At 43.3% G+C, this 24,453-nt stretch overlaps 1 protein-coding gene across 1 annotated transcript; it reads right to left on the bottom strand.

Moving 5' to 3' along the window:
- Positions 1-8,131: 8,131 nt before the first annotated feature.
- LOC119365522 (uncharacterized protein At1g51745-like) lies at positions 8,132-14,416 on the bottom strand. The gene is made up of 3 exons (XM_037631160.1): positions 13,965-14,416; positions 10,439-11,454; positions 8,132-9,978 (listed from the first exon to the last, which is right to left on the bottom strand). Exons 1-3 carry the CDS (start codon positions 14,192-14,194, stop codon positions 8,675-8,677), a joined length of 2,550 nt encoding a protein of 849 aa, XP_037487057.1. The 5' UTR covers positions 14,195-14,416; the 3' UTR covers positions 8,132-8,674.
- Positions 14,417-24,453: the final 10,037 nt, after the last annotated feature.

Here is a 24,453-nt window from a genome sequence, read left to right as displayed (position 1 = left end):
TTCAAGCCGAGTTCTATCACATCCAGCGCGAACTTGCCCAAATCATCATGAAGGAGATCGTCGGAAAAACAGGGATGTTCTATGAAGAAGGACAAATGTCGCGGGAAGACGTCCGAACATGGGTAGCCGCTCAGCGTCTCGACCTGAAGCCTTTCTAGGCTCGGGGACTATCTCCCTGACATGGATGGATGGAACGACATGTTGGAGTGATTGTCGATATATGACAATGTGTCCGTTTAGTCCATACTTTCTGTATGACAAAACTTTGAGTTATGCATGGTGAAACTTTATTTGTGATGTAATTAAACCGTCCTCCTCCTCGACTAGCGAAAATCACTCTAGTTAGGGCATTTTGGGGTACGATGAACTTTGTTATTTATGCTTATGATATGTTGTTTCTATTTTTGCCAAGTCTGTCTCTTTTTGTTGCTCAACTATATATGTTGCATATCATCGACTCATGTGACGATGCAGGTGCATAGATCATCGATGGTGAATAAGTTCTACGCCAGGAGTATATATACGACAAGTGGCCGGAGTGTCAGGCCCAGGTGTACCGGTTTCCGGTTTCCGAGCGACAGGCAGTAGTTAGTTTAGGTTCACGCTAATGCGAGAGAGGGATACGAACTCATGTACTCAAAGTGATAGCTCTTTCTCGCGTATACCATTGTTTAGATGGATGACGATGTATTTGCAAGTAATCAAGACTTGTATCGCTATTTTCGAGATGATGACGAAAGACCACTTTGTGTTGGATGATGATTATGATGATGACATGATTTGATGAGACTAATTGTATGTATATGCTATGATTACATTCGTATGTGTATGATATGCTAAAGATTATTGTATAAAGCCTATTCAAATACAAAACAAATACAAAAACAAATATGTAGGAAAAAACTAATAAAACTAGTAGTAGCGAGGGGGGGAATTTAGCAGTAGCGCCGCATTACCAATAGCGCTTCCCGGTAAACATCGTTGCAGATAATATCAGCAGCGCCCTTTTCTAAACAGCGCTACAACTATTCATGTATAGCAGTAGCGTGGGACAACAGGTGCTACTGCTATACATTAGTTGTAGCGCCTTATTAGTAGCGCCTGTCCTCGCGCTACTGTGAGGCCCAAAACCCGCGCTACTGCTAGACTTTTCCCTAGTAGTGTCACATCACAACATGCCCTGCAAAAACAAGTTAGACATCCTCTACTTTGTTGTTGCAAATTTTACATGGCTGCTACGGGCTGAGCAAGAACCGTTCTTACCTACGCATCAAAACCACAACGATAGTTTGTCAAGTTAGTGTTGTTTTAACCTTCGCAAGGACCGGGCGTAGCCACACTTGGTTCAACTAAAGTGAGAGAGACAGACACCCACCGGTCACCTTTAAGCAACGAGTGCTCGTAACGGTGAAACCAATCTCGTGTAAGCGTACACGTAATGTCAGTCCGGGCCGCTTCATCTCACAATACGCTGAACCAAAGTATGACATGCTGGTAAGCAGTATGACTTATATCGCCCACAACTCACTTGTGTTCTACTCGTGCATATGACATCTACGCATAAAACCTGGCTCGGATGCCATTGTTGAGGAACGTAGTAATTTTAAAAAAATTCCTATACACACGCAAGATCATGGTGATGCATAGCAACGAGAGGGGAGAGTGTTGTCCACGTACCCTCGTAGACGGAAAGCGGAAGCGTTAGAACAACGTGGTTGATGTAGTCGTACATCTTCACGGCCCGACCTATCAAGCACCAAAACTACGGCACCTCTGAGTTCTAGCACACGTTCAGCTCGATGACGATCCCCGGACTCCGATCCAGCAGAATTTCGGGGAAGAGTTCCGTCAGCACGACGGCGTGGTGACGATCTTGATGTTCTACCGTCGCAGGGCTTCACCTAAGCACCGCTACAATATTATCGAGGACTATGGTAGAGGGGGGGCACCGCACACGGCTAAGAGATCAAGAGATCAATTGTTGTGTCTATGGGGTGCCCCCTCCCCCGTATATAAAGGAATGGAGGAGGGGGCCGGTCAAGGGGGTGGCGCGCCCTAGGGGGGAGTCCAACCCCAACCGGGAGTAGGACTCCCTCCTTCCTTGTTGGACTAGGAGAAGGGGAAAGAGGAGGGAGAGAGAGGAAGGAAAGGGGGGGCGCCGCCCCCCTCTCCTTGTCCTATTCGGACTAGGGGGGAGGGGCGCGCGGCCCAGCCCTTGCCTCCTCTCCTCTTCTCCACTAAGGCCCACTATGGCCCATTAAGCCCCCGGGGGGTTCCGGTAACCTCCCGGTACTCCGGTAAAATCCCGATTTCAGCCGGAACACTTCCAATATCCAAATATAGGATTCTGATATATCAATCTTCATGTCTCGACCATTTCGAGACTCCTCGTCATGTCCGTAATCACATCTGGGACTCCGAACAACCTTCGGTACATCAAAACTCATAAACTCATAATATAAATGTCATCGAAACCTTAAGCGTGCGGACCCTACGGGTTCGAGAACTATGTAGACATGACCAAGACACGTTTCCGGTCAATAACCAATAGCGGAACCTGGATGCTCATATTGGCTCCTACATATTCTACGAAGATCTTTATCGGTCAAACCGCATAACAACATACGTTGTTCCCTTTGTCATCGGTATGTTACTTGCCCGAGATTCGATCGTCGGTATCTCAATACCTAGTTCAATCTCGTTACCGGCAAGTCTCTTTACTCGTTATGTAATGCATCATTCCGTAACTAACTCATTAGTTACATTGCTTGCAAGGCTTATAGTGATGTGCATTACTGAGAGGGCCCAGAGATACCTCTCCGACAATCGGAGTGACAAAACCTAATCTCGAAATACGCCAACTCAACATGTACCTTTGGAGACACCTGTAGAGCTCCTTTATAATCACCCAGTTACGTTGTGACGTTTGGTAGCACACAAAGTGTTCCTCCGGTAAACAGGAGTTGCATAATCTCATAGTTGTAGGAACATGTATAAGTCATGAAGAAAGCAATAACAACATACTAAACGATCAAGTGCTAAGCTAACGGAATGGGTCATGTAAATCACATCATTCTCCTAATGATGTGATCCCGTTAATCAAATGACAACTCATGTCTATGGTTAGGAAACACAACCATCTTTGATTAATGAGCTAGTCAAGTAGAGGCATACTAGTGACATTAAGTTTGTCTATGTATTCACACATGTATCATGTTTCCGGTTAATACAATTCTAGCATGAATAATAAACATTTATCATGATATGAGGAAATAAATAATAACTTTATTATTGCCTCTAGGGCATATTTCCTTCAGACTCCCCCCATGGCGCGCCCCTCCTGGATGCCGGCTCCCCCCTCCTTTATATACGTGGGCAGGGGGCACCCCAAAGGCACACCAATTGTTCTCTTAGCCGTGTGCGGTGCCCCCCCCCCCTCCACAGTTTACTCCTCCAATCATAGCGTCATAGTGCTTAGGCAAAGCCCTGCACGGATCACAACACCAACACCGTCACCACGCCGTCGTGCTGACGGAACTCTCCCTCGACCCTCTACTGGATCAAGAGTTCAAGGGATGTCATCGAGCTGAACGTGTGCTGAACACGGAGGTGTCGTACGTTCGGTACTTGGATTGGTTGGATCGTGAAGACGTTCGACTACATCAACCACGTTAACCTAATGCTTCCGCTTTTGGTCTACGAGGGTACATGGACACACTCTCCCCCTCTCTTTGCTATGCATCTCCTAGATAGATCTTGCGTGAGCGTAGGAATTTTTTTGAAATTGGATGCTACGTTTCCCAACAGTAGCAGCGAACAAAAAATTCCAAATGTTACTCTATGTTTTGACAACAACAAGATCGGACACGTCTGCCACTTCTAGGTGTTTTTTGCAATACATAAACCCAAACTTGTGGTCTTTTACAACTTCCAACTGATTTAGCCTTGGTATATTTTACAGATCGTTTGTGTTAGTGACATAGGCCCGTCACGGAGGTGAACTGAGCCATGACAGTACCGTGTTATGCCAGCAATTGAATGGAACTTTGCAAGATTTTTGGCTTATATATAAAGGGGATTCGTCAAGGGAAAACCCTAGGTTATCAACTGGGCTGGGACTTGGAGGGTAATCGGGTAACTAATACAAATTTTTGAATGTTACTCTATGTTTTGCCAATGATAAGATCAAACACGTCTACCACATCCAGGTGTTTACAGCTCTACACAAACACAGACTCGTGGTCTTTTACAACTTGCAACCGATTCAGCCTAGGTATATTTTATAGATCGTTTGTTTTAGTGACATAGTCCTGTCACGGAGGTGAATTGAACCGTGACAATCTCGTGTTACGCCAGCAAAGGAAATGGAACTTTGCAAGATTTCAAGCTTATATATAAAGGGGATTCGGCAAGGGAAACCCCCTAGGTTATAATGGGGGTTGGGACTTTGAGAGGAAAGGAAAGTACTTTCAATCACAGTCACATGGTAATCACGTAATTAGTCGTAGCAATGAACACAAATTTCCAAATGTTACTCTATGTTTTGACAACGACAAGATCGGACACGTCTTCCACTTCCAGGTATTTGCTACTCTACACAAACACAGACACGTGGTCTTTTACAGCTTCCAACCGATTCAGGCTAGGTACATTTTACAGATTGTTTGTGTTAGTGACATAGGCCCGGCACGGAGGTGGGCTGAGCCATGAAAGTATCGTGTTACATCGACAATGGAAACTGAACTTTGCAAGATTTTGGGATTATATATAAAGGGGATTGGGCAAGGGAAAAACCTAGGTTGTTATGAAGGGGGTTGGGACTTGGAGAGAAAAGGAAAGTACTTTTATTCACAAACACATTTTAATCGGGTAATTAGTCGTAGCAACGAACACAAAATTCCAGATGTTACTTTATGTTTTAACAATGACAAGATCAGACACGTCTGCCACTTCCAAGTGTTTACAACAATCACAAACACAAACTCATGGTCCTTTACAACTTCCAATCGATTCAGCCTAGATATGTTTTACAGATCATTTGTGTTAGTGACATAGGCCCGTTACGGAGGTGAACTGAGGCATCAACGTACCATGTTACACCGGTGATGGAAATGGAACTTTGCAAGATTTCAGGCTTATATATAAAGGGATTTTGCAAGGTAAAAACCCTAGGTTATCAAGGGCGTTGGGACTTGGAGAGGAAAGGAAAATACTTTTACTCAGAGTCACATGGTAATCGGGTAATTAGCTGTAGCAGCGAACACAAAAATCCAAATGTTACTCTATGTTTTGACAATGACAAGATCAGACACATGTGCCACTTCAATGTGTTTGTTGCTCTACACTAGCACAAACTCGAGTTCTTTTACAACTTCCAACCGATTCAGCGTAGATATATTTTATAGATCGCTTTTGTTAGTGAGACAGTCCCATCACCGAGTTGAAATGAGCCGTGACAGTACCATGTTACGCCGGCAATGAAACTGGAACTTTGCAAGATTTTGGGCTTATATATAAAGGGGTTTCGGCAAGGGAAAAACCCTAGGTAATCAAGGGGGTTGGGACTTGGAGAGGAAAGACTTTTACTCATAGTCACATGGTAATCAGGTAATTAGCCGTGGCAACAAACACAAAATTCCAAATGTTACTCTATGTTTTGACAATAACAAGATCAGACACATCTGCCAATTCCAGGTGTTTGCTGCTTTATTGGTCTTTTACAACTTCCAACCAGCTCAGCCTAGGTGTATTTACAAAAGTTTGTGATAGTGACATAGGCCGGTCATGGAGGTGAACTGAGCTATGAAAGTACCGTGTTACACCGGCAATGGAAATGGAACTTTGCAAGATTTTGGGCTTATATATAAACGGGATTTGGCATGAGAAAAACTTAGGTTATCAAGGTGGTTGGGACTTGGAGAGGGAAGGAGTATTTTTACTCACAGTCATATGGTAATCGGGTAATTAGTCGTAGCAACGAACACAAAATTCCAAATGTTACTTTCTGTTTTGACAACAACAAGATCGGACACGTCTGCCACTTCCAGGTGTTTGTTGCAATACACAAACACGGACTTGTGGTCTTTTACAACTTCTAACCGATTCAGCCTAGGTATATTTCACAATCGTTTGTGTTAATGAGATAGGCCCGTCATGGAGGTGAACTGGGCCATGAGAGTACTGTGTTATGCCGACAATTGAATTGGAACTTTGCAAGATTTTTGGCTTATATATAATGGAGATGCTGCAAGGGAAAAACCCTAGGTTATCAACTGGGCTGGGACTTGGAGAGGAAAGGAGAGTACTTTTACTCACGGTCACATGGTAATCATGTATAGCCGTAGCAATGAACACAAAATTCTAAATGTCACTCTATGTTTTGACAACGACAAGACCGGACACATCTGCCACTTCTAGGTCTTTGCTGCTCTACACAAACACATACTTGTGGTGTTTTACAACTTCCAACTAATTCAGGGCAGGTATATTTTACAAATTGTTTGTGCTAGTAACATAGGCCCGGCATGGAGGTGAACTGAGCCATGAAAGTACTATGTTACACCGATAATGGAAATGGAACCTTGCAAGATTTCGGGCTTATATATAGGGTATTTGGCAAGGGGAAAAGGCTAGGTTATCAAGGGGGTTGGGACTTGGAAAGGGAAGGAAAGTACTTGTACTCACAGTCACATGGTAATCACGGAATTAGTCGTAGCAACGAACACAAAATTCCAGATGTTACTCTATGTTTTGACAACGACAAGATCGGATACGTCTGCCACATCCAGGTGTTTACTGCTCTACATAAACACAAACTCGTGGTGTTTTACAACTTCTAACCGATTCAACCTAGGTATATTTTACACGTCGTTTGTGTTAGTGACATAGGCCCTCAGGGAGATGAACTGAGCCATGAAAGTACCGTGTTACACCGGCAATGGAAATGGAACTTTGCAAGATTTCAGGCTTATATATAAAGGGGATTTTGCGAGGGAAAAATCCTAGGTTATCAAGGGGGTTGGGACTTGGAAAGGAAAGGAAAATACTTTTACTCATGGTCACATGGTAATCGGGTAATTAGCCGTAGCAACGAACACAAAATTCCAAATGTTACCCTATGTTTTGACAACGACAAGATCGGACATGTCTGCCACTTCCATGTGTTTGCTGCTCTGCACAAACACAAACTCATGGTCTTTTACAACTTCCAACTGATTCGGCCTAGGTATATTTTACAAATCGTTTGTGTTAGTGTCACAGTCCCGTCACCGAGTTGAACTGAGCGTGACAGCACCATGTTACGCCGGCAATGAAAATGGAACTTTGCAACATTTCAGGCTTATATATAAAAGGGATTCGGCAAGGGGAAAACCCTAGGTTATCAAGGGGGTTAGGACTTGGAGAGGAAAGGAAAGTACTGTTACTCATAGTCACATGGTAATCGGCTAATTAGTCGTAGCAACGAACACAAAATTCCAATTGTTACTCTATGTTTTGATAACGACAAAATCGAACACGTCTGTCGCGTCTAACAAGTGTTTCCTGCTCTACACCAACACAGACTCATGGTCTTTTACAACTCCCAACCGATTCTGCCTAGGTATATTTTACAGATCGTTTGTGTTAGTGACACAGTCCCTTCACTAGTGACACAGTCCCTTCACGGAGGTGAACTAGGACGTGATAGCATCGTGTTACACCAGCAATTGAAATGGAATGGGATTTGGCAAGGGAAAAACCTAGGTTATCAAGGGGGTTGGGACTTGAAGAGGAAAGAAAAGTACTTTTACTCACAGACACATGATAATCGGGTAATTAGCCACAGCAATGAACACAAAATCCCAAATGTTACTCTATGATAATCCGGTAATCAGCCACTTCCAATTGTTTGCTGCTCTACACAAACACAGACTCGTGGTCTTTTACAACTTCCAACCAAAAAGGCCTAGGTATATTTTACCAAAATATGAAGGGAATGTAATAACCACTTTTTTTTACACTCTTCGTAATAACCACTTGGTCCCACCTTCCACAGGGACAGACAGATGGAAAATACCATGGCAGTTTTAACCAAGAAAAATACAACAAACAACAACGACGATGGCAACAATGCCAGCAACACAGCACTGCAGATTCTGTAATAGTAACATATACTATTGACATACGGAAAGCTTTGATTGTGTTCACAACATTTGAAGCTGGTATTCTGTGTATCACATCCACTAACCTACATATGCTTCTATACAGGTGAAGCATGACTCCAAAGTCTGGATATAAACTTCTACATATAACATACTATTGACCTGTTGGGCTGTTGGCTATGTATGTAACGTAACAACAAAGGTAAACTATGTAGATACATATCAAACACAAAAGTCAGCACCTTCACAGTACAAAAGAGAGAGGCAGCCAGTTCCAAAACGTTGGCCACCACTCTGGTTGCCCCTTTGTTGAAGAAAGCTCCTTCCATCAGATTGCCTAGCCAAGGCTTCGGAATCTGAACACAAAAACAGTTTTCGATCTTCACACCAGCCACCGGACGGACAGTCAGAGATCAACAACGGTTTTGAGGTATCGACAGTTTGGGACTTTGGGAATTGTACATACAACAGCTGCAAGCCTGAGCCAGGTCAAGCCATGCCAACCATTCGTACTACCAGCATAGCCAAAAGACCTACGGTGGATCCCGTACCGCGGGACTGGCCTTTCTAGCACGGTGAGCAAGAGCATGGGACGGCCTGCCAACTGCTTCGATTATCCTACTGAACACAACCTTTGCGGGGACACATGTGACCAGCGGAATTGCTCCATCTGATTTCAATAGACCACCCAGAACATCGCTGCGCCTATGTGCCTTTGCCTGGCCACCTTCTCTGTGAGACTTTTTCCCAATGGAAATGGATGAAAGGGGTCTGGTTTTCTTGCTTGGTGAGCTTGCTTTCTTGAAGCCAGAGGGCTTCTTTTGAGATTTCTGCGAAAATGGCCTCCGGACACTGGTGGTGCTTTTCTTTGCATGCTTGACCCCCTGCTCATCGGTGGCATTGCCATCTAAGGTTGCTCGTGATGGATTCAAACGTGGGACTCTTGGCATAACAGTCCTTCTGCCTGTTGGCCAAGCAGGTGGTGCTGCTGTGCTATTTTCCAGAACAAGATCCCTGCCCAAAATAAGCCTGTCCATTGAACCTTCTTCAAGAATTCCAACTTGGATAGGGTGTCCAACAATAGCTTTGCCATCCAGTCTGCTCATCAAAGAAACCAATGGGACGTGCTCACCTTGATAGTTAGCCTGTACCTTCAGGTCAACATTAAACAACACCGGCCCAATGTAACCAAGATGTGAGCCATGATTTTGTTGATACAATGAAGATCCGTCCCCACATGCCTTCTGACCAATAGAGGTTATCTGATTGCCATTTTTACTTAGCAAAGTGGTCTTGCAAGAAATTTCAGAGTTGTTGAAAGAAGTGTAACTTCGTCCAATATCTCTGATAGGTTCTGAAGATAAGGGATAATCTTTACCATGGTATCTGTTAACTCCTGAATGACTCACGGCCTTGTCAACCAAATCTGCTTCATCATGATCACAATCCAACCCTTCTTGGTTCTCAGGAAAACTTTGACCAAACGGCTGATGGCTAGACGCATCAATAATCTCAACTTTAGAGTCACCTTTATTGAACATTTTGAGCAGCCCCTTCATGAAACTACTTGAGCTATCTAATGACAGATTTTCATCCGTCTTCCCTGTTGGTCTCTTTACTGCAGTGCGCCGGTTGCGTTTACCTTTCATATGCCACTGGGAAACACCTAACTCAGGAGAACCATCCTCACCTAGTAAGACATTTTGCTGAGGAATATGAGTAGAAAAGTTCATCTCATCATCGTCGTCAATATCATTTGCATGCCTTGACTTATTAGAAACCTGGAGGGAATTAGGATCACATGCATCTGATTCAGGGGATTGTACCTTAGCATACCCTGCCAATAATATCAACAAAGGGAATGCGATCAAGTAAGGACAAATATCCAGTAAGAAATGTTACGGAAGTCACTGGAATCAAGCATCATAAGTTCAAGACAAAGGTGGAGGTTGTATGTTATTGTAGCAAAACACAAACATGAACAAGTATACTTAGCATATCTCAAAGCACAAAGTTTAATCAACAAACTTCCATAAAAGAAGTGCACCAACAAAATAGACGTACACGGCACTAGGTAGCATAGTAGAAATGAGCTGTACTCGATTTTTGCAACAGTTCAGCCCCACACTCACGCATAACTAAGTAATTGCATGATCGGCAATAATTGATCCTACAACATCCCTAAAATATCATTAGGCATCAATATTTGACAACCTAAGCAGGGGCATAAATTATTTATTGTTGTGTCTTACAAAATCAAAATCCAAAGAAAAGACATGTAGCAATGAGGCACTTACTTTGCAGAAGTTCAGCGTCATCTTCTGTCTCAGTATCTGAACATAAACTCATTGAAGAATCAGATTCTTGCTTCTCAACAAAGTCCGGAAATTTTTGCTCTTTGAGAAGAGTATCCTCCTGCTTCAGGTAACTTTGTGTCTCACGATGAGCTTCTGTTAATATTGTTTGCTTAACAGGTATGAAGTCACGGCTATGTGCATCACCAGAATCAGCAGACAGGTATGTGGCACCACTTCTTTTCACCTGACAGATAGCAGGCAAAGGATCCTTCCCTCCTTCAACTACAACAGTTCCAGAATCATCATTGCACTGAAAAGAGCGAGGAAATTTGACGCTACTCTGTACAACTTGAGCAAGTGGCCTGCATCTATCATGTTTTTTGACAACAGATGCCTCAAAAATAGCTTCTTCTAATCTTCTCTTTTTCAGGGCTGTATTTTTCTCACTGCTCTCTACATTTGATCCTTCTTGCGTATGTCCTGAAAGGGAAAAGCCATTGACGTAATTACTGAGAGTGTTCCCTGAAGCTTCCAGAGCAAGAGATCCTGACAAGTTTCTTTTTGAACCAGCATGAATAAACTTTTCTTCACACTCTTTTGTTTTACCAAGGCGAACAGAGTTATCCTCTTTCTGTTTTTTACTCTTTTTGCTTTTATAACGAGTAGTGCTGAGATCTACGCGTTGCTGAGATGCTGAGCTTTGCAAATGCAACTGAGGTTCCTGGACGTTGTTTCTTGAGTAATATTCTGAAGGAAAGTCGTCAAACTCCCTCCCTGTGTCAGCAAAGAGGATACTGCAGCTGTCATCTGCCCTGAAACCTTGGTTCTGGTACTTCAATGCAAGCTGCTTTCTTTCCAATTCAAGAGCATGAAGAATAGCATCTTCTCTACGAGCATATTTTTCTCTTCTCTTTACAGGAGTTCCTTGACAAGCCATTGCCTTCTCAATACAAGCATCAAACTCTCCACACCTAAATTCCTTGACACGTTTTGATTTCTCCAGGTTATACCAGTCACTGACAAAGAGAGGAAGAAATGAATCATTACAGAAAGAATCAGAAATCAAACTGGAAGCTCTGTTGAAAGCCAAATCATTAGCAGGTAATATTGAGTACTCTGTGCAATCAGCAGTTTGCCTGTTATCATTGTGAATTAAAAACTCACTTGAAACTAATTCTTTAACATTCTTATGTACTTACTCTCAGATGGAGAACTAATTTCATACTTGGGATCCATGAATAAGAAGTAGAAGAATAAACAAGAATCTGATCCATTTAATAGTGACTAGAAAACTACTCCATAAATAAAATCATCTAAGCAAGAAATTAGTCAGTGAAACTTGTAAGAAAATGTAATCTGATACGGCTATGTGTACCCCAACCACAATCGTTGTTGATGGACTGTATGAGCCAGCTATTTGTGCACCGCAAGTTGATGTAGAAAGTGGACCCTAAGAATCAGAGATGTCTACAAGCCAATGTTTTTTCAAAAATTTGATTAGGAAGGTGACAAGATGATGCATTCGTGCCCGAGTGCAGTCTGCTGGACATGAAGAAGTCTAACGTATCCACGACTTTGAGTGTGTATGATCACAGCAGAATCAGCTAAAGCGGACCTGACTCTAGCATAGTCACGTAAAAAAGAAACACGTATGTGTGCATGCATATGAGAAAGAGGCTTAGTTGTGCATGTGCATGAGGTTGAACAAAAATGTTTTCTAATCAAAAATATAGGATAGTTATGGTTGCAGCTATCTAAAAGGAAATATGAGATCTGGTCGGTTTGAATAGAACAGGATTTTGTTGCCTTTTATTTGAACGGTCATGACCACCCGATCAATCAGGGGCGACGTGTACAAGGGTTCTTACATGGAATTGCATGAGTTTGGATGGGGTCCACCAAGAAGGAACTGGCGCCCAAAGGAAGTCTGATATTTTTGGTACCTATTTGAGTCGGTCTAATATTTTAGAAATCAGAGATGTCTTGGTGAGATTTTTTTAATTGGCAAGAGAGTTTATTTTAGAGATTGTTTCTGTTGGTATTTATCATGAGTTTTTATCAGTGCGGCCAACTTGGTGGCAAAGTTAAGAGTGTTGGGCACACACTATAACTAGTCAGGCTGGTTAGTGCATATTTTTCATGAGGTCGTGAATAAAAGCAGAAAACACCCATGTCGGGGATGACTAAATACCGTGCTTCTGCGCCGCCTTATGTTTAGGGTTTCAAACTGAGCTTTGAGGTTGGTTGAGCACTTTGGTGCAACAAAAATCTACATGCTTCGCTTCTTGCATGATTTTTCAAGGACAAAGAATCTTTCTTTGCTTTTCCAGTGCCTATCTAATTCTTTTTTTTTTCTACCAATTCATCCACCAATACTTTTTTCCACTTCGTTATACAGCTTGTTTAGTGAATGCGATGAAAGGTAAAGGCCACCCATAAAATCGTGCAAGTGCAAAAAACAACTCTGCCAAGGATTCATAGATTAGTTTCCCGGCTATATATTAAAAATATCAAGAACTTCATCAGACTACACTATTCAATACACCATAAATCCAATAGACAGAATCACAGAACATACAAAATAAAAGGCTAAAATAATGTATTTACCACAATGCTCTTAAGATTATCCCAAAGACTGCCACTGCCATGGCAGAATCCAATCAGCGCATCAACTTTTGTTTCATACTTTAGTCATGTTTTATTTCATGCAACGCCCATTCCAAGACTGGCACGCACAAGACACGTGACGTAAAGCAGCCTAGCACTCGCATTTGTTACCCATTTATTAATCTAGAGTGAGTAATTGCCGAAATAACGTCAAACCATTTATTCAAACATGTGGAAGTCACAGTATCTATAAAAGTTTGTTCCCATGATTAAAATACTCCATTTGTTGATTTAATAGCGTTTGGAACAGCAACCCAAGGCTCATTTGATTCAAAGAAATTTCATATGAGTTTTGGAGGGTTATAGTCCTTTGGAATTTTTCCTGCATTTGGTCGTTTGATTCATAGGATTGAATCTTATAGGAATTTTTCCTAAGGAATCATGTCTACTACATTTCATAGGAAATCAAGCATCCACTCCAACCTCATTTTACAGTTCCTCTATTTTTCCTGTGAAATCAAATACTCTGTGCTAATCCTATAGGATTCAAGTGGATGCGCCACTCCAATCCTGTATTTTTTTTTCCTATTCCTACAATTTGTGAATCCTGCGAACCCTATAGGATTCGAGTGGGCATGCCACTCCAATCCTGTATTTTTTTTCCTATTCCTACATTTTGTGAATCCTGCGAACCCTATAGTATTCAAGTGGGCATGTCACTCCAATCCTGTATTTTTCCTATTCCTACGTTTTGTGAATCCTGTGAATCAAAGAGTGCCTAAGTATCCCCATGTCATTCCTGAACCAAACAAATCCTTATCTAATGAATAGCTGAGAATCAACTGACCCTAGGTCAATCTCTTAATCTAGATAAATTAGGGCAAAAAAACATATAAGAGGGAATGGTAGGAAAGCTTACATGCTAGCATCCTCGCGGCCGAGTAGCTTGACCGGAGTTCCCGTCCTGGGCGTCACCACCTGCGACGCCGCGAGCTCGTCCTGGCCGACTATCCTCCCGGGCCACCAGGACCCGTTCCGCCGCCGCACCCAGACGATGGTCCCCGGCGAGCAGTCTGCGATTCCGCCGCCATCCACCTCCCCTTGCCCCTCTCCTCCTCCTCCTCCCTCTCCCCCCGAGCTCCGCCCCATGGCGACCAGGCCACCACCAAACCTAACCTAATCCTCAGGGGCGGATCTACAGGGCGTGCGGCACGCTGGTGGGATTAACTTAGCCGCTGGCTGAAACCAACTCGCGCGGGATTAGGACGTCGGCGGTCGGCGGTCGGCGGTGAAGGGCCGGCCGGCGGTAGAGCTAGGGCACGGACAGGGCGGTATTTTTACTTTTTTTTCCTTGAGGGAAGAAGGGCACACGGTCTGAACTCGGAAGGACAGAGCCAAAGGTCCAAACGTGTGTTTAGGTGTTTTGTCAGGTGGTCGGCTAGACCAGTTGACGGACCGATGAGGAGGGCCAATTCGGTCGAAAATAAAAGCTGACATGTGGGCCCAAGACGAAACAAGAAAAGGGGAAAAACTCAAAATGTGGTATTTTGTCTTCTCTTTTTATTAAAGCAACTGGCACTTATGAGAAATCAAAATCTTTGGGTTCCGCGGAGTAGCTCTTTTGCATATTGTCCATAGGGGTATAATTTATGTTCGAAGAAGGGGTGAGCCAGCCTCGTTGTCCATACTCCAAGCTAAGCCAGCCTCGTTGTCCGTACTCCAAGCTACAACTAGTTGTAGCTAAATTATGAGCCTTAAATTGCACGACCGATTTTCATGACGCAAAGAAACTTGCCGGAACATTTCTTTACTTCGTCATAAACTCCTTGATATGGCACCATAGGAATAAGAGTTTCCTTCATTGATGATCTTCAGAACTGTCGAGCAACTGGTGGCCACTTGAACCACCATTGTGTTAAAATCAAAAGCAAGTGAAAGTGGCTCAGTACATTCAATGGGTTCCAAGTTGCTTGGATCAGTCGACTCACATGTGAGGCTAGAAGCTCATACCACCCGAGGATCCTCCCGGACCACCACGACCCATTCCGTTGTCGCACCAACACGATAGACCCCAACGAGAAATTTGTGATGTCACCATCATCCGCGTCCTCTTGCCTCTCTCTCTGTGTGTGTGTGTGTGTGTGTGTGTGTGTGTGTGTGTGACTGATGGTGAGCATACCACCACGAAACCCAAACATCAAGGGGGCATCCGTAGGGTGTGCGACACACCTGGTAATTTTGGAGGTTGGTGGAATTAAACTAACCACGGGATGAAAGCCAACTGATGCGAGATTGGGACGATGGCGACCGGTGGCGATGTTGAGGGTTGGCATAATGTTAGCCTGCAGGGGAGAACTAGGGCACTGTCATGACTCTTCTAAATTTTTGAGAGAAGGAATAGAAAGATAGGTGACAGAAAAGACAAAATGCATCTTTAGGTGTTAAGCCAAAGGAGGTAACGAGTCGACTAGGAGGGACAAATTGAACAAAATGAACGATGACGAGTGGGCCCAAAATTGGGCAAAATACCCTCAAAATGAGCTAAACATGTGTGGTTTTGAGTTTTGCAAAGATACAGAGATGTGTGCTTTTGGAACACTGTTTAAGAAAAATGGACAATGTTTTGTTAAATTTCACGTCATCATTGAAAATTGTGTGAGTGTTGCTTTCATCGACTAAATATTGTTGTTGCACATCAAACCGTGTGATTGTGGCTATGACACAGAGAATATGGTGTGGCAAAGGACATAAATGGGTTGTGGAACATAACATATTGGTTATAAATAAACTAAATGGCATGTCCATCTACTAGCAGTTTTTTGCCATGACACAACTTTCTCCTCAGAGTCCTACATAAAAAAGAGAGACTTGTAATACAATTGGTTTTCAAATGAAAAAGAACAGACTAAAATGTTCTCTTATATTTGTGTGTCGTGTATAGTACAATAATACAAAAGCAAGAAAATTATACAAAAGTAAAGGCGAGAGAACGCCAATAAGATTGGTCATAGCATGAATAACTTAGCTAGTAACATAATGCACCACGAGGCAAGTTTACTTATGTACCAAATAGTTAACAAGGAGAGAGGTGTTTGCAATAACATAATATGTTATTGTAGTATAACACATCCGAATGCAAAATGAGTCTACATCTAAAGAAATGAAGGTTTGCATGATACCACATGTATATTACATTATTACTACCCACTATGAAGGTAGTTAGACTAGTAATATATGCATGTAATAGTCTAAGTTACTTCCCACCTGAGGCTCATCCCGCCCGAGGATCCTCCCGGTGTTGGAAATATGCCCTAGAGGCAATAATAAAATGGTTATTATTATATTTCCTTATTCATGATAATTGTCTATTGTTCATGCTATAATTGTATTAGCTGGAAACCGTAATACATGTGTGAATACATAGACCACAACATGTCCCTAGTGAGCCTCTAGTTGACTAGCTCGTTGATCAATAGATGGTCATGGTTTCCTGACCATGGACATTAGATGTCATTGATAGCGGGATCACATCATTAGGAGAATGATGTGATGGACAAGACTCAATCCTAAGCATAGCACAAAGATCGTGTAGTTCGTTTGCTAAAGCTTTTCTAATGTCAAGTATCATTTCCTTACACCATGAGATTGTGCAACTCCCGGATACCGTAGGAATGCTTTGGGTGTACCAAACGTCACAACGTAACTAGGTGGCTATAAAGGTACACTACAGGCATCTCCGAAAGTGTCTGTTGGGTTGGCACGAATCGAGACTGGGATTTGTCACTCCGTATGATGGAGAGGTATCTCTGGGTCCACTCGGTAAGGCATCATCATAATGAGCTCAATGTGACTAAGTAGTTAGTCATGGGATCATGCATTACGGAACAAGCAAAGTGACTTGTCGGTAACGAGATTGAACGAGGTATTGGGATACCGACGATCGAATATCGGGCAAATAGCATACCGATTGACAAAGGGAATTGTATACAGGATTGATTGAATCCCCGACATCATGGTTCTTCCGATGAGATCATCGTGGAACATGTGGGAGCCAATATGGGTATCCAGATCCCACTATTGGTTATTGGCAGGAGAGATGTCTCAGTCATGTCTGCATGGTTCCCGAACCCGTAGGGTCTACACACTTAACGTTCAGTGACGCTAGAGTTGTTATGGGAAATAGTATGTGGTTACCGAAGGTTGTTCAGAGTCCCGGATGAGATTTCGTACATGACGAGGAACTCCGGAATGGTCCGGAGGTGAAGATCGATATATTGGACGAAGGGTATTGGAGTCCGGAATTGTTCCGGGGGTACCGGGTGACGACCAGCATGTCCGAAAGGGGTTTCGGAGGCCCCGGCAAGCGTTGGGGGGCCTTATGGGCCAAGGGGAGGGGCACATCAGCCCATTAAGGGGCTGAGCGCCCCTCCCACCCCATCTCACGTAACTTGGAGAGGTGGGGGCGCCTCCCCTAGGGAAGCCTCCCCTCCCGACTTGGGGAGCAAGTTTCCTAGGGGGGGGAGCGCCCAAACCCATCTAGGGTTTTCCCTGTGGCCGCCGCCCCTCCCCTAGGGAACCCTAGGGCGCCTCCTTCTCCCCCCTTTCCCCTATATATAGTGAGAGAGAGAGAGGGCAGCCACACCCCCTTCCCTGGCGCAGCCCCTCCCTCCTCCAACACCTCCTCCTCCTCCATAGAGCTTGGCGAAGCCCTGCAGAAATACCACAAGCTCCACCACCACGCCGTCGTGCTGTCGGAGCTCTCCCTCAACTTCTCCTCTCCCCTTGCTGGATCAAGAAGGAGGAGACGTCCCCGGGCTGTACGTGTGTTGAACACGGAGGCGTCATTCGTTCGGCGCTAGATCGGATCTTCCGTGATTTGAATCGCCGCGAGTACGACTCCCTCATCCGCGTTCTAGTGATGCTTCCGCTTAGCGATCTTCAAAGGTATGAAGATGCTCATCCTTCTCTCTCTCGTTGCTAGAATCTCCTAGATGGATCTTGGTGATACATAGGAAAATTTTGAATTATTGCTACGTTCCCCAACAGTGGCATCATGAGCTAGGTCTATTGCGTAGATTCTATGCACGAGTAGAACACAAGTAGTTGTGGGCGTTGGTTTGTTCAATTTGCTTACTGTTACTAGTCCTATCTTGTTTCGGCGGTATTGTGGGATGAAGCGGCCCAGACCGACCTTACACGTACGCTTACGTGAGACAGGTTCCACTGACTGACATGCACTTGTTGCATAAAGGTGGCTAGCGGGTGCTAGTCTCTCCCACTTTAGTCAGATCGGATTCGATGAAAAGGGTCCTTATGAAGGGTAAATAGCAATTGGCATATCACCATTGTGGCTTTTGTGTAGGTAAGAAATGTTCTTGCTAGAAACCCATAGCAGCCACGTAAAACATGCAACAACAACTAGAGGACGTCTAACTTGTTTTTGCAGGGTATGCTATGTGATGTGATATGGCCAAAAGAATGTGATGAATGATATGTGATGTATGAGATTGATCATGTTCTTGTAATAGGAATCACGACTTGCATGTCGATGAGTATGACAACCGGCAGGAGCCATAGGAGTTGTCTTAATTTATTGTATGACCTGCGTGTCAATCAGAACGCCATGTAATTACTTTACTTTATTGCTAATCGTTAGCCATAGTAGTAGAAGCAATAGTTGGCGAGACAACTTCATGAAGACACGATGATGGAGATCATGGTGTCATGTCGGTGACGAAGGTGATCATGTCGCGCCTCAAAGATGGAGATCAAAGGCGCAAGATGATATTGGCCATATCATGTCACTCTATGATTTGCATGTGATGTTTGTCATGTTTACATCTTATTTGCTTAGAACGACGGTAGCATAAATAAGATGATCCCTCATAAAATTTCAAGAAAGTGTTCCCCCTAACTGTGCACCATTGCAAAAGTTCATTGTTTCGAAGCACCACATGATGATCGGGTGTGATAGATTCTAATGTTTGCATACAACGGGTGTAAGCCAGATTTACACATGCAAAACACTTAGGTTGACTTGACGAGCCTAGCATGTACAGACATGACCTCGGAACACAAGAGACCGAAAGGTCGAGCATGAGTCGTATAGTGGATACAATCAACATGAAGATGTTCACCGATGATGACTAGTCCGTCTCATGTGATGATCGGACACGGCCTAGTTGACTCGGATCATGTATCACTTAGATGACTAGAGGGATGTCTATCCGAGTGGGAGTTCATTAAATAATTTGACTAGATGAACTTAATTATCATGAACATAGTTAAAAGGTCTTTGCAAATTATGTCGTAGCTCACGCTTTGGTTCTACTGTTTTAGATATGTTCCTAGAGAAAATTTAGTTGAGAGTTGACAGTAGCAATTATGCGGACTGGGTCCGTAAACTCAGGATTGTCCTCATTGCTGCGCAGAAAGATTATGTCCTTAATGCACCGCTCAGTGTGCTGAACCTCGAGCGTCGGTTGTGGATGTTGCAAACATCTAACATACACGTTTTGATGACTACATGATAGTTCAGTGCGTAATGCTAAATGTTTTAGAATTGAGGCACCAAAGACGTTTTTGAAACATCGCAGAACATATGAGATGTTCCAAGGACTGAAATTGGGATTTCAGGCTAGTGCCCACGTCAAGAGGTATGAGACCTCTGACAAGTTTCTTAAGCCTGCAAACTAAGGAGAAAAGCTCAATCGTTGAGCATGTGCTTAGATTGTCTGAGTACTACAATCGCTTGAATCGAGTGGGAGTTAATCTTCCAGATGAGATACTGATGGTTCTCCAAAGTCACTGCCACCAAGCTACTAGAGCTTCGTGATGAACTATAACATATTAGGGATAGATATGATGATCCTTGAGATATTCGCGACACCGTGAAAGTAGAAATCAAATAGGAGCATCAATTGTTGATGGTTGGTAAAACCACTAGTTTCAAGAAGGGAAAGGGCAAGAAGAGATACTTCATGAAACGCCAAATCAGTTGCTGCTCTAGTGAAGAAACCCAAGGTTAAACCCAAACCCGAGACTAAGTGCTTCTGAAATAAGGGGAATGATCACTGAAGCAGAACTACCCTAGATACTTGGTAAATGAGAAGGCTGGCAAGGTCGACAGAAGTATATTGGATATACATTATAATGTGTATTTTACTAGTACTCCTAGTAGCACCAGGGTATTGAAATACCGGTTCGGTTGCTAAGTGTTAGTAACTCGAAATAAAAAGCTATGGAATAAACTGAGACTAGCTGAAGGTGAGATGACGATATGTGTTGGAAGTGTTTCCAAGGTTGATGTGGTCAAGCATCACATGCTCCCTCTACCATCGAGATTGGTGTTTAACCTAAATAATTGTCATTTGGTGTTTGCGTTGAGCATAGACATGATTGGATTATGTTTATCGCAATACGGTTATTCATTTAAGGAGAATAATAGTTACTCTGTTTTTTTGAATAGTACCTTCAATGGTCTTGCACCTAAAATGAGTTTATTGAATCTTGATCGTGGTGATACACATGTTCGTACCAAAAGTAATGATAGTACCACATACTTGTGGCACTGCCATTTGAGTCATATTGGTATAAAACTCATGAAGAAGCTCCATGTTGATGGATCTTTGGACTCACTCATTTTTTTGAAAAGATTGAGACATGCGAACCATGTCTATTGGTATATACGCATGAAGAAACTCCATGCAGATGGATCATTTGGACTCACTTGATTTTGAATCACTTGAACATGCAAATCATACCACATGGGCAAGATGACTGAAAGACCTCGTTTTCAGTGAGATGGAACAAGAGAGCAACTTTTTGGAAGTAATACATTTGATGTGTGCAATCCAATGAGTGCTGAGGCACGCAGTGAATATGGTTATGCTCTTACTTCACAAATGATTTGAGTAGATGCTGAGTGTATTTACTTAATGAAATACAAGTCTGAATTATTGAAAGGTTCAAACAATTTCAGAGTGAAGTTGAAGATCTTCGTGACAAGAGGATAAAATGTCTATGATATGATCATAGAGATGAATATCTGAGTTGCGAGTTTTGTACACAATTAAGACATCGTGGAAATTGTTTCACAACTAATACCGCCTGGAACACCATAGTGTGATGGTGTGTCCGAACATCATAGCTGCACCCTATTGGATATGGTGCATACCATGATGTCTCTTATCGAATTACCACTATCGTTTATGGGTTAGGCATTAGAGACAACCACATTCACTTTAAATAGGGCACCATGTAATTCCGTTGAGATGACACCATATGAACTATGGTTTAGAGAAACCTAAGCTGACATTTCTTAAAAGTTTGGGGTTGCGATGCTTATGTGAAAAGTTTTAGCCTAGTAAGCTCGAACCCAAAGCGGATAAATGCATCTTCATAGGACACTCAAAATAGTTGGGTATACTTCCTATTCAGATCCGGAAGCAAAAGTGATTGTTTCTAGAACTGGATCCTTTCTCGAGGAAAAGTTTCTCTTGAAAGAAATGAGTGGGAGGATGGTGGAGACTTGATGAGGTTATTGAACAATCACTTCAACCAGTGTGTAGCAGGGCACAGGAAGTCGTTTCTGTAGCGCCTACACCAATTGAAGTGGAAGCTGATGATAGTGATCACGAAACTTCAAATCAAGTCACTACCAATACTCATAGGTCGACAAGGATGCGTACTATTTCAGAGTGGTACGTAATCCTATCTTGGAGGTCATGTTGCTAGACAACAATGAACCTACAAGCTATGGAGAAGCGATGGTGGGCCCGGATTCTGACGAATGGCTCGAGGCCATAAAATCCGAGAGGATCCATGTATGAAAACAAAGTATAGACTTTGGAAGAACTACTTGATGGTCGTAAGGCTGTTGGGTACAGATGGATTTTAAAAGGAAGACGGACAATGATGGTAAGTATCACCATTAAGAAAGCTCGACTTGTCGTTAAGATGTTTTCCGACAAGTTCAAGGAGTTGACTACGGTGAGACTTTCTCACTCGTAGCGATGCTAAGAGTCTGTTGGAATTGTATCAGCAGTTACTGTATTATTTATGAAATCTTGCAGATAGGATGTCAAAACATTGTTTCCTCGACAATTTTCTTGAGGAAAGGTTGTATGTGATACAACCAGAAGGTTTTGTTAATCCTAAAAGATGCTAACAAGTATGCAGAGCTCCAGCAATCCTTCTAAGGACTGGAGTAAGCATCTCGGAGTTGGAATATACGCTTTGATGAGATGATCAAAGATTTTGGGTTTATACAAAGTTTATGAGAAACTTGTATTTCCAAAGAAGTGAGTGGGAGCACTATAAAATTTTTGATGAGTATATGTTGTTGACATATTGTTGATCGGAAATGATGTAGAATTTCTGGAAAGCATATAGGGTTGTTTGAAAGGTGTTTTTCAATGGAAAACCTGTATTAAGCTACTTGAACATTGAGCATCAAAATCTATAAGGATAGATAAAAAATGCTTAATAGTACTTTCAAATGAATACATACCGTGACAAGATTTTGAAGGAGTTCAAAATAGATCAGCAAAGAAGGAGTTCTTGGCTGTGTTATATGGTGTGAGTATTGAGTAAGACTCAAGACCTGACCGCGACAGAAGAGAGAGAAAGTACGAAGGTCGTCCCCTATGCTTTAGACGTAGGCTCTACAGTATACTATGCTGTGTACTGCACCTGAAGTGTGCCTTGCCATGAGTCAGTCAAGGGGTACAAGAGTGATCCAGGAATGGATCATATGACAGCAGTCAAACTTATCCTTAGGAATTTTCTCGATTATGGAGGTGGTAAAAGAGTTCGTCGTAAAGGGTTATGTCGATGCAAAGTTTGACACTAATTCGGATGACTCTGAATAGTAAACCGGATTCGTATAGTAGAGCAGTTATTTGGAATAGCTCCATGTAGCGCATGGTAGCTGCATCTACAAGATGACATAGAGATTTGTAAAGCACACACGGATCTGAAAGGTTCAGACCCGTTGACTAATAAACCTCTCTCACAAAGCAAGATATGATCAAACACCATACGTGTTGGATTCATCACAATCACATAGTGATGTGAACTAGATTATTGACTCTAGTGCAAGTGGGAGACTGTTGGAAATATGCCCTAGAGGCAATAATTAAATGGTTATTATTATATTTCCTTGTTCATGATAATTGTCTATTGTTCATGCTATAATTGTATTAGCTGGAAACCGTAATACATGTGTGAATACATAGACCACAACATGTCCCTAGTGAGCCTCTGACTAGCTCGTTGATCAATAGATGGTCATGGTTTCCTGACCATGGACATTAGATGTCATTGTTAGCGGGATCACATCATTAGGAGAATGATGTGATGGACAAGACTCAATCCTAAGCATAGCACAAAGATCGTGTAGTTCGTTTGCTAAAGCTTTTCTAATGTCAAGTATCATTTCCTTAGACCATGAGATTGTGCAACTCCCAGATACCGTAGGAATGCTTTGGGTGTACCAAACGTCACAACGTAACTGGGTGGCTATAAAGGTACACTATAGGCATCTTCGAAAGTGTCTGTTGGGTTGGCACGAATCGAGACTGGGATTTGTCACTCCGTATGACGAAGAAAGTGACTTGCCGGTAAAGAGATTGAACGAGGTATTGGGATACCGACGTTTGAATCTCGGGCAAGTAACATACTGATTGACAAAGGGAATTGTATACAGGATTGATTGAACCCCCGACATCATGGTTCATCCGATGAGATCATCGTGGAACATGTGGGAGCCAATATGGGTATCCAAATCCCGCTATTGGTTATTGGTCGTAGAGATGTCTCGGTCATGTCTGCATGGTTCCCGAACCCGTAGGGTCTACACACTTAAGGTTCAGTGACGCTAGAGTTGTTATGGGAAATAGTATGTGGTTACCGAAGGTTGTTCAGAGTCCCGGATGAGATCCTGAACGTGACGAGGAACTCCGGAATGGTCCGGAGGTGAAGATCGATATATTGGACGAAGGGTATTGGAGTCCGGAATTGTTCCGGGGGTACCGGGTGACGACCAGCATGTCCGAAAGGGGTTTCGGAGGCCCCGGCAAGCGTTGGGGGGACTTATGGGCCAAGGGGAGGGGCACATCAGCCCATTAAGGGGCTGAGCGCCCCTCCCACCCCATCTCACGTAACTTGGAGAGGTGGGGGCGCCTCCCCTAGGGAAGCCTCCCCTCCCGACTTGGGGAGCAAGTTTCCTAGGGGTGGGAGCGCCCAAACCCATCTAGGGTTTTCCCTGTGGCCGCCGCCCCTCCCCTAGGGAACCCTAGGGCGCCTCCTTCTCCCCCCTTTCCCCTATATATAGTGAGAGAGAGAGAGGGCAGCCACACCCCCTTCCCTGGCGCAGCCCCTCCCTCCTCCAACACCTCCTCCTCCTC

Source organism: Triticum dicoccoides, chromosome 2B, assembly GCF_002162155.2.
Source record: "Triticum dicoccoides isolate Atlit2015 ecotype Zavitan chromosome 2B, WEW_v2.0, whole genome shotgun sequence".
NCBI lineage: Eukaryota > Viridiplantae > Streptophyta > Magnoliopsida > Poales > Poaceae > Triticum > Triticum dicoccoides.
The sequence above is the reverse complement of the archived record's forward strand: the minus strand, read 5'-3'. Positions and strand labels throughout refer to the sequence as shown.

Coding starts and splice junctions, on each gene's coding strand:
- LOC119365522 (XM_037631160.1), bottom strand. CDS start 14,194: ATGGGGCGGAGCTCGGGGGGAGAGGGAGGAGGAGGAGGAGAGGGGCAA. Junction 11,455..13,964: donor GGCCGCGAGGATGCTAGCAT/GTAAGCTTTCCT, acceptor TCTCTTTGTCAG/TGACTGGTATAACCTGGAGA. Junction 9,979..10,438: donor TGACGCTGAACTTCTGCAAA/GTAAGTGCCTCA, acceptor TATTATTGGCAG/GGTATGCTAAGGTACAATCC.